The 14,921-nt window shown below is 37.4% G+C and overlaps 1 protein-coding gene across 3 annotated transcripts in view; it reads right to left on the bottom strand.

Moving 5' to 3' along the window:
* LOC131146467 (putative 3,4-dihydroxy-2-butanone kinase) overlaps window positions 1–14,921 on the bottom strand; it is a 115,633-nt gene that overhangs the window by 69,084 nt on the left and 31,628 nt on the right. For all 3 annotated transcript variants that reach the window (XM_058096093.1, XM_058096092.1, XM_058096094.1), the window contains exons 4-7: window positions 6,187–6,299; window positions 6,038–6,085; window positions 5,694–5,765; window positions 5,539–5,628 (exon numbers count right to left, since the gene is read on the bottom strand). In XM_058096093.1, coding sequence (XP_057952076.1) covers window positions 5,539–5,628; window positions 5,694–5,765; window positions 6,038–6,085; window positions 6,187–6,299 — 323 coding nt within the window. The remainder of the gene's footprint in view (window positions 1–5,538; window positions 5,629–5,693; window positions 5,766–6,037; window positions 6,086–6,186; window positions 6,300–14,921) is intronic.

Genomic DNA, 14,921 nt, shown 5'->3' with positions numbered 1-14,921 from the left:
TTTTACACGTAAGTGTCCCTATATTCCAAGTTGCTAATCTAATCCTAGTTTCCTTGACTAACGTCTTTACCTGCCCACGTCCAGAATGAAGAAATAAATAGCACTTGTAGATTTTGATACCTTGGATCTATTATGCAAGCTGAAGGAGAAATTGAAAATGATGCAATGCATAGAGTTAAAGCAAGTTGGGTAAAATGGAGAAGTGCTTTAAGTGTGCTTTGTGATAGTAGAATACCTTTAAAATTGAAAGGGAAGTTTTAAAGGACAACTACAAGACCAGCTATGTTATATGGATCGGAACGTTGGGCAACAAAGAAACATAATATCGAAAAGGAAAAGTTGCTGAGATGAGAATGCTTAGATGGATGAGTGGTATAACATTGAAAGATAAATTAAGGAATGAACATATTCGCGGTAGGTTATATGTAGCTCATATAGAAGATAAGACAAGGAAGGGGCGACTTAAATGGTATGGACACTTGCAACGTAGGCCACATAGTGCACCAGTGAGGAAAAGTGAGTTAGTTACTATGGGGGGCAGTAGAAGGGGTAGGGGTAGGGGTAGACCTAAAATAACTTGGGAGGAGATAATGAGAAACAATCTGAAATGGTTCATGATCGCATAAATTGACGGAAAAGGATTCATATAGTAGACTCCACCTAGTGGGACTTAAGGCTTGGTTTTGTTATTGTTGTTGTATAATTTTCATTGAAATCTTAATGAATTATCCCAAAATCGAAATCTCGAAATTTCAGCGAAACTTGTCGAAATTTTAACTATACAATGAAATTTCCTCATATTTAGGAGTGAAGAGAAATTTCTCTCTTCATTTATTTTATATATTTTTATCAAAATAAAATATTATTACAAATGCTTTTGAATTATATGAAAAAATAAACTTACAGCAGCATTTTATTTAACTATTTATCTCTAAATTATCATTATTTGTATAATAAATAATATTTAAATGATTTATGAATTTCATTTGTATTAGCTAAATATGTAAACTGTACATTATCTTACAAATATGTTTGATACACATACTATATTACAACTTTTCCATCTCATACACAACATAGATGTATTTAATTGGTAATATATTAGTCCAAAAACTTACATTATTATGATTGTTAACCATTTCTAAAGTTTCACAAAGAATTCCATGCTTTACTACTAATTTCAATTATTTTTTTCAAATCTAAATTGACATCGGCATCGAAATCGAAATTTCCATACTTTTGGAGCTTCGAAATTTGAGTTGAAATCAAAATTTAAGACCTTGATTGGAAAGTTGTCTGTAGGTCTAAAAAGGAGAGGGTTTGAGTCTTTGTAAGTTGGTGTCCAAGAATATTGCTTCAATGAGTACACGGTTGCTGCGATTACCCTTAGAGGAGTCTTCCTTTAGGCTCAAAGTCATTAAAAATAAATTTGGCCTGCAAGATAAGGGAAGGGATACTAATTTGGGTTTGAGATGTTCTTGTGATAGTCCTTGGAACAGTATAGCATAGTTCTATCCTCTTTTTATTCCTTATACAAATTTTATTATGAGAAAAGGGTATTTCACAGTTATATCCTCTCTTTATTCCTTACGAAAATTGGTTCACATTTATATCCTCTTTTCCCTATTTTTTTGGATTGTCATCTTTGCACAATGAACCAATTTCTTCTTTCTTCATTTCTAATGGGGTTCATTTTTATTGGGATTTCCATCTTAGTAGGGCCCTTAACAAGAAGGAGGTTTTGTAGCTTGCCTCCTAATTAAGTTTGTTGGATGGTAGGCTCCTTTCCCCCAAATGAGCCACTATTGATCTTAGATTCTTGATTCTTACAGGCAGTATAATTGTAAATCTTCTTTTGAGCATTTAACCAATAAAAGTTTATCCTTCCAGCTCTAAGAAGAAGTCTTTTATTAGGTTGGTCAATCTTAACAGAGTTGTCACAACAATAGGTTGCAAAGCAGGAAGCCTTTTAAGGCTTTATTACTTGATGCTTATCTGCTTCTCTCCTTTTCCTGCATCACTCCTTTTCTTGGAGGGTATGGAACAACCTTTTTGGTTGATTTGGAGAGAATTTGGTGTGTCTAGAGTTAGTGGAAATTTTGTTGGCTATCAATTTTTCATGTTTTGGAAGGTGTGAGGATGCCCCAGCCTCGTCGTGGTGTGCAATTTTTGCAGTTTCGTCTCGATTTGGCTGGAATAGAATGCTTGTAGTTTTGCAGGGAAGAAGATGTCTTCAGTTATGCTTTGGGATAGGATTCAGTATTTGGCCTCATGGGTTTTTGTAGCAGGGTGTTTCAAAGTGTTTTCATTTTCTGGTATAGCAGTGCTGTTTTGATCTATATTGATTTGGTTTTTGTATCTTTTTAAGGAGGATTGCTTATGCTCGCTGTTGTAGGCTAGTACTTCTTCTCAATAAAATCTACATTCTCAATCAAAAAATACATATTTAAATAAATAATAACAAGAATTCTAAAAGATAAAGTTCGGAAATAAAACTATAGGCCAAGAAGTACCCTCCAAATAATAAAATTTAAATTTATTTGAAATTGAAAAAGTACTAATTTATAATTAAGTAAACCAAAAATAACAATTGTAAAGATTTTTAGTAGACAATCACAATTTAAAATTTGTAACAAACTTAATGATATTTTATTAGAAGAGTTTGTACATTAATATTTTTTACAAAATAATAAAGAATGAAAATTTATATGTATTTATTAGTTTATATATATACACAACACACGCTTATTTGTTATATAAATATTAAAAAATTTAAAATTTTGCATAATTTTAATTAGAGCATTCTTGTCACATCATACCTTATATTTTTAAATTTTCCGGTGTTTGTGTATCTAGAGTCAAAATAGTATCTCATGTCTACATTTTCTTTTTTTATGGCAAAAGAAATTCATTAGATAGAACAAGAATGTAAATAAAGAGGCATCTCCGTAATATAGCTTGGGAAATCCCAGGGAAAACAAAATAAGAAAACCAAAACGTGTAAAAAAAAAAACAACCAAAGGAATTCAACAGAGAATGCCAGTCCCACTGAATATCTGAGAAGCATATCCCCTTGAAATTACCATTACCCACGCACCACAGAGAAGCCAGAAATCGACTCTTCTCCCACACCAACCAATATGCTAATATCTTTCCTGAAATACACGAGTTTCGTTCCTTCCACAAACCCCAAACTACTGCAAATAAAGCAGCAATCCATACTGCTTTTCCTTCCTTCTTCCTACCAAACGCAACAAAAGATATTAGCCAAAACTCCTCCACTGTCCCTGGACAAACCCAACTTTTGCAAATAAAGCAGCAATCCATACTGCTTTTCCTTCCTTCTTCCTACCAAACGCAACAAAAGATATTAGCCAAAACTCCTCCACTGTCCCTGGACAAACCCAACTTTCTCCTAAAATAACTGAGTAACCTGTTCCAAACCTTCCACGCAAAATTACAACACAAGAAAAGATGCAAAGCAGATTCTGAGCAGTTATCTCTCGTCTATATTTGTACTTTATATTTTGAAAAAAATATTTTTTTTATAAATAACTTTGAAGATACATGCTTAATTATTTGTAAAATTAATTGTGACAAAATTTTATTAATTTAAAAAAAATGTATGTAAATTTTATTAAGAATAATAAAAAAATATTTTACCTGAGATTGTTATAATACAATCATGCACAGTGCATGACATATTTACTAGTAATTACTATATGCATATAAGTACTTTAAATGAATGTACCTCATACTATTATTGCTATAAGTCTATACGTATTTGATCATCTTACTGATATAGCATTAAAATCCTCATCCTATATCAAACACTAAAATATTGCTTCCACAAATCCTAATGAGCAAACCAAACAAAAAATATTAGCATGAAATAGTAATCTTATCCCTAGGCATAAGATAGTCTATAAAGTGCAGGAGAACGTTTAGGATAAACCTAGGAAACACCGACGCTTCCAGAAGCCTAACTGTTGGTGTCCAACACATGCCGAATATCAACGCCTGCCTGACACCCTCCACCACATCTCTGTCATGTGTCAGAAACTAATTAATTTATTTTTATTTTCAGAAAAACATTTCCCAACACTTCCTAGCACTGCAAGGAAACCTCCAGGACATTTCTTGCACTGAAATGCTACGCTTATGTTGCCCCCTTTAATTCTGTTAACAAATTGAGAAGAAGTGGAAAGACTGGGAGTCAAGAGGTTCTTTGACATTCGAGTGGTTGGACTTTGGAGCCCATGCCACTACGTCATCCCAGCCCCCAAAATCCCACCCCCCCCCCCCCCCCCCTTCTCTAAAGCTATTACCGATTTGCCAATATCAATAATTTTTTTTTCAATTCCTTGATTAGCCAAGCCCTTTTGTTTTCTTTTTTTTTTTTATTTTTTTGTTGTTGGACCAATACTCCAATATGAATGTAGACTCTGTAGTTGATCATTGTATAAGTGCAGTTTGTAGAATCTGTAATTGGTAATTTTGCATAATTGGTGCCCATATTTAATTTTAAATTATAATTACCATAATATTTGTCATTTAAAAGGAAAAACATGCCCAAATATATATTTTTGTATCAGTTAATGTATCCCTGCTGCGTCATATCCTCTTTTTTTTTTTAAATTTCTGTATTGGCGTCTTAGTATCGTGTAATGTCTCATGTCAGTATCCGTGAGTCCTAGGGATAAACAGAGCCAAATGCTACTTATAAATCCAAAAAAAAAAAAATTGGCCGACTACAGAGAAAATTTTCCAGAAATCCAAATTACAACAGCTGCTCTTGGTCATCCACACCATGAAAAATCACCATCTAATCAAACCCAAAAACACGACTACCACCACAAGAATCTGCTGCCACCACATCTTTCTTTCTATTCATCTCCCACCATCATTATTTCAAACATCAAGCATCAATCATCCCAATATTTACTGACCAACCAGTTGCCAGAATATGGCAATCATCGATGCCCCCTGTAATCCAATGATGCCCACTGTAAACCATTGAGGCCCAATTTAGTAGCCATTGACCCACCATCATTTCAGAAGGACTCCACTGGTCATTGATGATGTGATGATAAGCATAATGGATTTGATCATGCAATGGGTTTGATTGTTAGTGGGGGCAAGTGCATTTGGGAGGTGTGGTGGATTTCAGCTGTTGGTGGTAGTGGAAAAAGAACATAGATATCATGCCACCTGTCTCATGTTGCATCTGCTACCCCAGAGTCGATTCCTTTAATTGATGCTATTTTGGACCTTCGATTTATTAATTTGCAACAATAGTGGAAGTGTTGAAAGAAAAAAAAAAAGACTTAGTAAATGTCGTTCACGTAGTATTACTGAAAGGGGAGGTCAGTGTAATTTTTTAATTATGTAATAAGGTCCCACTCTTCTTCAAAAAAAACTCAACATATTTTGCCATAAATTCAATAAAGAACAACTCTTCCTAGATCTTTTTTACAACTCTCATCGTTAAATTGATAATCAAATAGGAATTTTCTGAGAGAGGGACAAAGACAGAACCTTATGAACAAGAACTGTCCCAGCCAAACCCCTTCGTCCAGCAATGCCACGAGGCGGTGGTAGAGCACAATCATCCCCAACAACAACAACCTGTGAGGTAAAAGGATCATTTCATTATAATTATATTTTTGAGAGAAGAATAACAGAATATCTACCTCAATTTTGTAGCCTTCAGATTTTGCTTGCTCAGCAGCCAAACCAAAATTTAATCGATCACCAGTATAATTCTGTTAGAACACAAAACACAGCTTCATAGATTATTTGCTTTAAAAAAAATGTAGGCTTACTAAAATCTGAGCATTATGATCAGATAGTAGTCCCAAGCATATTTATTCAGTAAAAAATTTATCCACAAAACTAGCAATTTTCAGAAAAGATGTACTTATTTTTCTCCCTTCAAAGGAGAGGAATGCAGGGGTAGAACAAAAATATCATATTCACAAATAAAACCAACACTATTAAAGAAACTATTATCTAATCATCAGAAAAGTTAAAATACCTTAACAATAAGAAGACATCCCTTAGGACCTGTTACAGCTCGAATGCCCTAAAGTTGAATTGTATCAGTAGTCATCTAAACATGTGATAAGATGTTAGATTGACAATGTAACTGCCTTCTCATAGAAAATTAAAGGGCAAAACCCATACAGCTAGAATTGAATCAACTGGTGGGGAGGCAAAAACGTCACCACAAATTGCTGCAGTCAGCATCCCTTCCCCAACAAATCCAGCATGCGCAGGCTCATGCCCACTTCCACCTCCTATCTCATGAAATATATCAACATAAGTACAGCTCCTGAGATATTTAATTTAATAGGCAACAATATAGATCTCATACAGGTTTTTTGAACACGAGAAAAATAACACAGAATAACTGCCCTTGTACCCAACCATTATAGTTCAAAACATTTAAGATAAAGATGGTCCACTTTGAATTACATCCATTTTGGATAGCCAAAAATTAATTTAGTGCTACAAGATTAACTTCCAACTTTTTTACTTTAAATCGATAAGTTGTCATTTGTTAAGATACAGAAAATCTTCAAAAACACACTGAAAATTTTTACATGTAACGCCTGCGTCCCACAACCAGTGGTATAAGAATTCAACATAACTTTGCACATATGATACGTACATTTCCATTTCTTCAATTAGAGGTGGAAACTATAGCCCATGCATACCAACGGCATATAAATAGGTTAGGATACACCTGCATAACTATACGGGTCAAAAATAGCTAACTGCCTGCCCTACCCTTGACCCATCTTAACTTGGACATAATCACAGCACAACCCCCCCCCCCCCCCCCCCCTCTCTTCCCTCCCTCGCTGCCCATGTGGCTCATCCTGTGGCCTACTAACCCACTTCATGCTCTAAGATGACACTAAATTCACCTTCAATACCTCCAGCCTGAAAGCCCTCACCTCCGTCCTGTAGGCCATCATGTCAACTCAAAGCTCCAACAATCAGATCAGAATCTATGGTGACAAGCTCCTCATCTACACAGTTTGCCAAAAACAATGCTACTGCCTATGTAAAGGTCCCAAGGACATTGTTGTCTGGTTGCCATTCATCTCAAGTACCGCCGAGCTAGTGGCACCATACATGGAGTCACAGTCAGACAACAGCCGGGGATGGTCTTGATTTCACATTAATCTCAGTGCAATGACACTTCAAAGCGAAAACACCAAATCTGTCGAAAGATATTTGTATAGAAACACCAAAACTACAGAAAACTACTCTGTAGTTTTGTATATTTGTGTACACTTTTTTGCAATTAAATGCTCATTTGAATTGTTCAATCTAGTTATAGTCTTTTGTGGAGAGTGGGGGGTGGGGGGAGGCCTTCTAGGTCTAAATGGGTAGTATGCAAGTTATATAAGCATATTGAAAAATATGAGAAGAAAAAACAGACTATTTTCAATTTTATTTAAATTAAATGGGCAAATAGGTTGACTTATGTTCAAATAGTTTGGGTCATAAATGGGTCAAATTATTGTATGTAAATGAGTAAATAGGTAAATGGGTCATTAATGGCACAACTCATTTTTACCCATACCCACCCATTTTACACGTCTATATCTCATGCCATTGTAAAGTATGACACACTAGCATATAGAAGTTAAGTGCGAGGCGCATAGAGGCAACCAACTCAGCAGCTCGAGAAGGCGCATCAAGTCATGGTGCAGCGAGAGGCATAGTAAGGCGCAATTCATCTACCTTTTGTATTTACCACTTTTATTACTCTTCTACATGGAGCCCTAGCAGAGAAATAATAAGGCACAATTCTTCGTCTTCTTCTTCTCCTCCTCCTTCCTCTTCTTCAAACCTCCAGAATTTGGATCAGTGCTACTGTTCTTCTCTTCCTGGTGTGACCAACCGAGTTTAGAGCACTGTTCTCCCAGTTTGCCTGCTCTAGGCCAGATGTCAACAATTGCAACAATTCAATAGATGGCTCATTGGGACAGATGAGCAATACCCCCATAGAAGTGTATAGAGTACAGAGGCTGTTTAAAAAAAAATTCTGTTTTGTTGTAAATACAGTAATACACTTTCTGAAATTTACAATTACTGCTGCTGCTTCCTCATTATTCTTCCTGTTGTTTTATAGTAACTAACTAAATAGAGTAACACACTTCTTTATTTTTTCTATTTATCCTTATTTCAGAAATTCATGATTACAGCTGCTGCTTCCTAGGGCGCTGCCTACTATATATCCATTGCATTGAAGTTTTAAATGGATTCTGATGGCTCCGCAAAGAAATATCATGCATGGAAATATGCACACTTGGATGATCAAAAACATAGAAATAATGCAATTACAATTTTCTGTGGAAAAGTAACTAACGGAGGAGTATTCCGGGCTAAAAAAAAATATTGTCGGAGGATTCTAGAATAAAAAAAATGCCCTAAGTTCCCATCCCAAGTTCATGAGGAGATTAGGGAACACATGTTGAAGAAAGAAGCAGAGGAAAATGGTTTAAGGCCAATGCCTGATTTCAACGACATAGAACATTATGGCAAAGATGAAGAGGATGAAATTCAACATGACTCATTTGGTAAGAGAGTGGAAGTTAATTTTCCAGCCAATCTAGTACAAGTCACCTCACCCCACCTTGAAGAAACCAAAAAGGAAAGGAGCCTTCTCCTGATTCAAAGAAAGTTTTTTGAAGTAGGAAAGAAGGGAAGATGGCAAGCATCCACTAATCAGGCACGTAAAAAGAACTAAGAAGGTGTGTGCACACATAGCTAGGTCGATGTATGCTGCTGGAGTTCCATTTAATGTTGTATGTTTGGAGAGTTTTGTAGTGGCACCTGAATGTCAATACAGTCCTGGAATAAAGCAACTTGGCCATGATGAAGAGAGAGTTCCTTTCTACAAGAAGGAAGTTAGTTGAACAAAAAATTTGATAAATGTCCAGGAAGAGGAATGAGCAAAATATGGATGCTTGATTACGTTCAATGGTTGGAAGGATTTGGTTGCCATAATGCAAGTATCACTAGAAATGCTTCATCTTCTGTTCTTTCATCACGTTTGGTTTGCGGAATGGAATCGCATAGGATAGGAATGAAAATTGGAATGGAGCTCATGACAAAATCAAGTGATAAATTCAATTCCGTTGTCCCCAATCCCATTTCATTTCTATGTACCAAATGTGCATTAAGCCATTTAGTTAGCTCTCCAAGGGGGTCGGTGTGCATCAAGTAAATCGATGCCTATTATATTGTCAAGAATGCAAATAGAATGTATATATAACTTGATGAGATGGTGGAGGAAATTGGAGAATTGAACGTGATTCAAGTAGTGATACACAATGCCTTATGTTATAATGCAGCAGGTAAGAACTTCTTCCTAAAACTTACTTGTATAAATTCTTATAATGCAGCAGGTAAGAACTTCTTCCTAAAACTTACTTGTATAAATTCTTTTTTTTTTTTTTTTATAATAGAAGAAAGTATATTAGATTGAGAGAGAGAGAGAGAGAGAGAGAGAGAGAGAGAGAGAGAGAATTTACAAACTAAGGGTGCAAGAAGTCCACCAAAAAAAGTAAAAGAAAAAAAAAAACAGAAAAAAATAGTAAAACAAAAAAGAACAATTAACCAAGGAAATCCTTTTCAATCCCCTCCCATCATAATTCACCAAGAACTTCAGATTTACTAGATCCGTCTTACCCTTCTTCGCTTTGAACTTACCCCCAACAAAACGCACTTCCATTCCTCCAGCATCAATCATTTACAAATCCAATTTAATGCAAGGAGTGAATAAGGGATAAATCTGAGAAATAGATCTCCGTGGACTCTCCGAAGAACATTGCAAACTACCAGTGGCATCCCGCCCATTCACACCCAACACATGCTTACTTCTAATCACTTAATGCCAAAGGGAATGAACTTTTAAGGGAAAATGCCATAACAATCTAGCTAGGAGAGCAAAGTTTTTAGACACTAAACTTCTAAGACCCAGCCCTCCCTCCATTTTAGACCTGATGGCCACTTCCCACCGAACTAAGTGATCCCAAAAACTCCCAACTCAAGACTAACAAATCCCTCGTTATTTTCTCAATGTAATTTGCAATCCCACTGGAATTTTAAAAATTGACAAATAATATAAGGGGATACTAGATAAACATGCTTCAATAAGGGTGATTCTGCCCCAAGGGAAACGAGTTGCCCCTTCCAACAATCCAACCTCTTGGCCACTCTTTCCACCACCATATTGCCCCCTAAAGGGACCCCTAAGTAAGTCAAAGGCCATTCTAGAAGACCACAACCCACCTCACCCTCTCTCCCCACTTCCAAACCATTCACCAACCACCAATCCACAGCCACATCCACCATTCTACTCAACACATCAGCTACTAGGACAAACGAAAAAGAGGAAAGTGGGTCCCTCTGTCTAATGCCTCTAGAAGCCCTAAACCAAGACTTACGTTCCCCATTCACAACAACCAAGAACCATACATTAGATTAAAAAAAAACCCTTAACCACTGCTGCCAATGGTCACCAAAACCCTAAGCCTTCTCAAAAATCCAATTTGAATATGAATCCCCTTTTCTTTCTCCTTCTAATATCCTACACCACCTCATCAGCCACCAAAATGACATCCACTATCTGTCTACACCCCACAAAAGCACTTTGAGCAATAGAAATGGTCCTATCAAACACCGCACTCAACTTATTAGCTAGAAATTTGGTTTTATATACATTAGAGACTAGACTAATAGGTCTAAATTCCTCTATCTTAATGGACCTTGATTTCTTAGGTACAAGGGTAATACCATAATAAAAGTGAAGTTAATGCTCTTACTCAAAATCCCATTCCCATAAAATTCATCAAACACTCTAAGCAAGACATCGTCAATAATATCGTAGCAATCTTGGAAAAAGCTCAATTAAAACCATCTGAACCCAGATTAAGTATCTGTGAGATCCACGATGGTGCTGCTCTCTGGCGAAAAACCTTTAGTTTGCACAGCTTGCTAGTGCTTGAAATCATGGTGATAGTACGAACTGATAGTGGGGGTTTGTTCAATACAAATCGAAGGAAAGTCCTTCGATCTAAGATTGGATAAGATAAGGAAGGTTGGAGCTCTGTTTGTCCTTGATAAGAACCATAAGTGTAATTGGTGCGTACATCTCTCTTCAGTTGCAGCTTCATGGTTTTCTCAAGGATTCTCGTCTCACAAAAGTAGGTTGTGCAAGGGTTTCCAAAGAGCCCAAGTGAGGTATGTCGATTACTTGATGGGGATTCCTGCAACTAGGGTAAGGAAGTTCGTGGAAATAGGGCATCAATAGAAGGGTAAAAGGTATTCCATTTTTGTTCCTAAAGGGCTAAAAGGGGATCGATGGTCTTGATTCGGGGATGCTTTCGTTGCTTTGGAGAGTTCTTGTCGGTCTAGATCTAAATAAAATAGATAACAAGAGGAACGATAATTGTTCATGGAGTCAAATTCTCTTAGGCAACGCAAGTGATGACGGAGGATGCTCGGTTCCTAAGAGCGTGCATAAGGGGGTTTGTACTCGCTGTGGGGAAAGAATGAATGAGAAGTTCACTTCATCAACTTTCCACAACCAATTGACACCAGAAAGGGCATTGCATCCAGCTGAACAATCAAGATCAGAGGCGGGTAGGGTTTCCTACAGAGGTGATGGGTTGACGAAGATTGAGTGGACTAGGCCTGGTCTGAATATTAATATAGATTTGGATCAACCGTTAGAGAATAATAAGCCTCTTTTAAACTCTTTGTTGGGCTTGCTAATGAAGGAGGCCTAATAGTAGTTTTATGATTTAACATTGGGCTTGGGCAGTGATAAAATGCAGATGAGTCAAGAGCAAGCCCATAAGACCTTACAGGTCCTAAACAAAAAGGAAGTCCTCCAGCTCAAATCTAGGGAGGCTACAAGAGGTCAAAGATTTTCAAACAGAAGCAAGATGATCCATGGTCATTTTCGAACAAGACACAAGATGATAATCCTAAGCTACACTCCTCTTCAAACAAAACATCCTTTGCAAGCATCAGGAGGGGTGTTTCAATAACATCAAAGAGCAAGCAATGCAAGTAGGCAATCAAGAGGGATAAGAGGTTGGTGTCAACAAGATATATAAAAAGGATGAAGTTGGATTGGGTAGGAAAACTTGTGTGTCAGGATTTAATTCTGAAAAATCCAAGGGTCCTAAAGAGTACGCTCAACAAAAGGTTGCAATGATGGGTATGGAAATGAAGATATTATATGAAGCAGAAAGAGAGCATTCCAATGAGATAAAGCCAAAGACTATAAGGAGAGTTGAGCATTGTGGAAGATACACTTGCTAAGATGAAGGATATAGCAAGAGATGGAGTTAGCAAAGGAAAGGACGGTAAGAAATGGGGAGACTGTTTAAATAACAATAGTGATGACACCAGCGAGTTTGACTATGGTGGTGGTTTGCTATTGGATTTCGGGAACAATATGGTTATGTTTCTAATTCCGGTGACGTTCTCAAGGATCTATCATATGAACATCCTGCCTTGATGGAGGAATGGAGGGGGTTCCTATTTTTGAGAATGATGGTTTGGATATTAAACAACAGTACAATGATGGAATTCTACCTACACTAGTGGAGGTGATTTCTAGGAAGGACATAAAAGCCCAAGATATAATGGATAAATTGGATTTAAAATTGTGTGATGCCGGTGGAATCAAAGTGTGCTTTGATGGGGGTAAGCACAAGGTGAAGAAGGGTCGAAGGGAGCTTGCAAATTTAAAGTGCTCAGTGAATTATGACGAAAAGGAATTGAAAGGCGGTTTTCTTGGATAGGAGTACTTTTCAGCTATTTTTATTCTTTTTATTTGTAATTTTTAAAATTTTTAAACTTTATTATTATTTCTTTTTCTTTTTTTTTCAGGTGGACCTCTTGTCCCCTTAAGTTGTAACTTCTCTTTCTCAATCTATACCTTGTTTTATTATCTCAAAAAAAAAAAAAAAAAAACATCTAGACCTAAAGCCTTATCCCTTTCCATCCCAAAAATTACCTCCCCCCCCCCCCCCCAACCTTCTCCTCCTCGAAAGGTCTCTTTAACCAAAGCATTTGATTCTAGAGATAGGATCCCACCCTAGACTCTCAACCATCGGTTTGCAAACCTCCTCTTCAAAATAAAGATTATTGAAAAAATTAGAGATCTCTGAGGCTATACTATCAGGGTCATTAATAATTCTCCCTCCTTGCACCTCCAGCTCCCTAATCATATTTTTCCTCATCTTTCCATTAGCTAGCCTATGGAAGAAGCCAACATTAAAATCTCCTTCTCTGATCCATTTAAATATGGTCTTTTGTCTCCAACTCCTTTTTTCCTTGCAAATAACCTAGCCTAAATCATTCTTTAAAGAGATCCTTTTTGCTCCCTCTCTCCAAAAGGCTATTCACCTCTTCCTTTTTTGTCCAAAAAATCCAGCTCCTAAGATACTGGCATTTTCTAATTCTAACATGCACAAACACCTCTTTATTCCAAATTTTCAAATTCTCCCTTCAAACCTTCCAACTTCCTCATAAACCTAAACCCTTCCCAAACCCTCTCTTTGTCTTCATCCCACAAGCTCCTCACCAAGGGCTTAAAAGAAGCATGGTCCAACATATATTCTTAAACCTACAAGGAAGGGGACCCCCTACAACCCTACTTGATTCCCAGCATAATAGGGAATTTATCAAAAGTAGGTCTCAAGAGTATAGTTTGAGATAGGTTAGGGAATTCATCTCCCAATCACTACAAAACAGAAATCTATCCAACCCACCAGCTATCACTCTAAACCCTTCCCCCCCCCCCCCCCCCCCAAAACACATGGACCAAGAAAAGGTAGTGTTACTCAAAGGAAGATCTTCAAGCCATACTCCCTAATAAGTAGATCAAATTGCTGCATACTGGCACTAAGTCTAACCTCCCCCCTTTGTTCTCCCCCATAAACCTAACCGCATTGAAATCCCCTCCCACTACCCACCTGGGTGAGAAAAAACCCAAAAATATTATAAAGCTCATCCCAGAAGCACTTCTAAGAGTTGGTCTAGAAGGACTATTTATAGACGATACCCACACTCAGCCCCTCCCTTTCACCACCTTAGTTTTCTTTCGCTCAAATAAGTTAGACCTCTGAAATGCCATCCCAGCTGCAGCCAAACCTATCTGCTCCACAAAAGAACCCCCAGCATGAATGAGGTCTTTCCTAGTGTCCCCAGTCCCACGCGTCAAGGGAAGAGGATTCATATTAGTCACACGGCCTTCCCAGTCCCTTTGGTTGTGGGTTATGTCCTTTCCAGCCTCCATTATCTCGTCAGAGCTCGTCTGGTTCCATCAGCATAGGAGTTTGATGATATCCTCTGAAACACACTAGTCCTCTCCTTCTCCTCAACTCTCTGAATGTTCGAAGACCCATAGTCAGATCACCTCTAATTACCACCGCTGATAATTCCAACAAGGCAGCAAGGAAGTGCCTCCACCTTTTTTTCCCGAACCCTGTCTAGAATTTGTATGTCGTAAAAGTTCTTGCTATTGGCCTTCTTCAAGCATAAGAACCTTCCCTGCCACTTTCAAGAACCTTAACCAACATACCGCTTTCTGCCTTTAGGTATATAACTCCATTGCAGCTTGCTGCACCCACTTATTAGCTGCCCTTAACACCCCCGTCAACTTGAAAAATTAATGAAAAAAGTGCTGCTAGTCAACAACAAAATCAGGGAATTTCTGAGATCATTGAAGGTTCTCACATTTCTTTCAACCCATAGGGTCCACAAAATAGCAAACAAAGCACTACGCCAAAGCACTTCTCCCCTTTAATTTCACAAAAACCCTAGTAACTCACTAGCAAATATTCGCCCACAGCCCAAAGAGGCACCTAGGCTTCATCAAA

Source organism: Malania oleifera, chromosome 13 (assembly GCF_029873635.1).
Source record: "Malania oleifera isolate guangnan ecotype guangnan chromosome 13, ASM2987363v1, whole genome shotgun sequence".
Lineage (NCBI taxonomy): Eukaryota > Viridiplantae > Streptophyta > Magnoliopsida > Santalales > Ximeniaceae > Malania > Malania oleifera.
The sequence above is the reverse complement of the archived record's forward strand: the minus strand, read 5'-3'. Positions and strand labels throughout refer to the sequence as shown.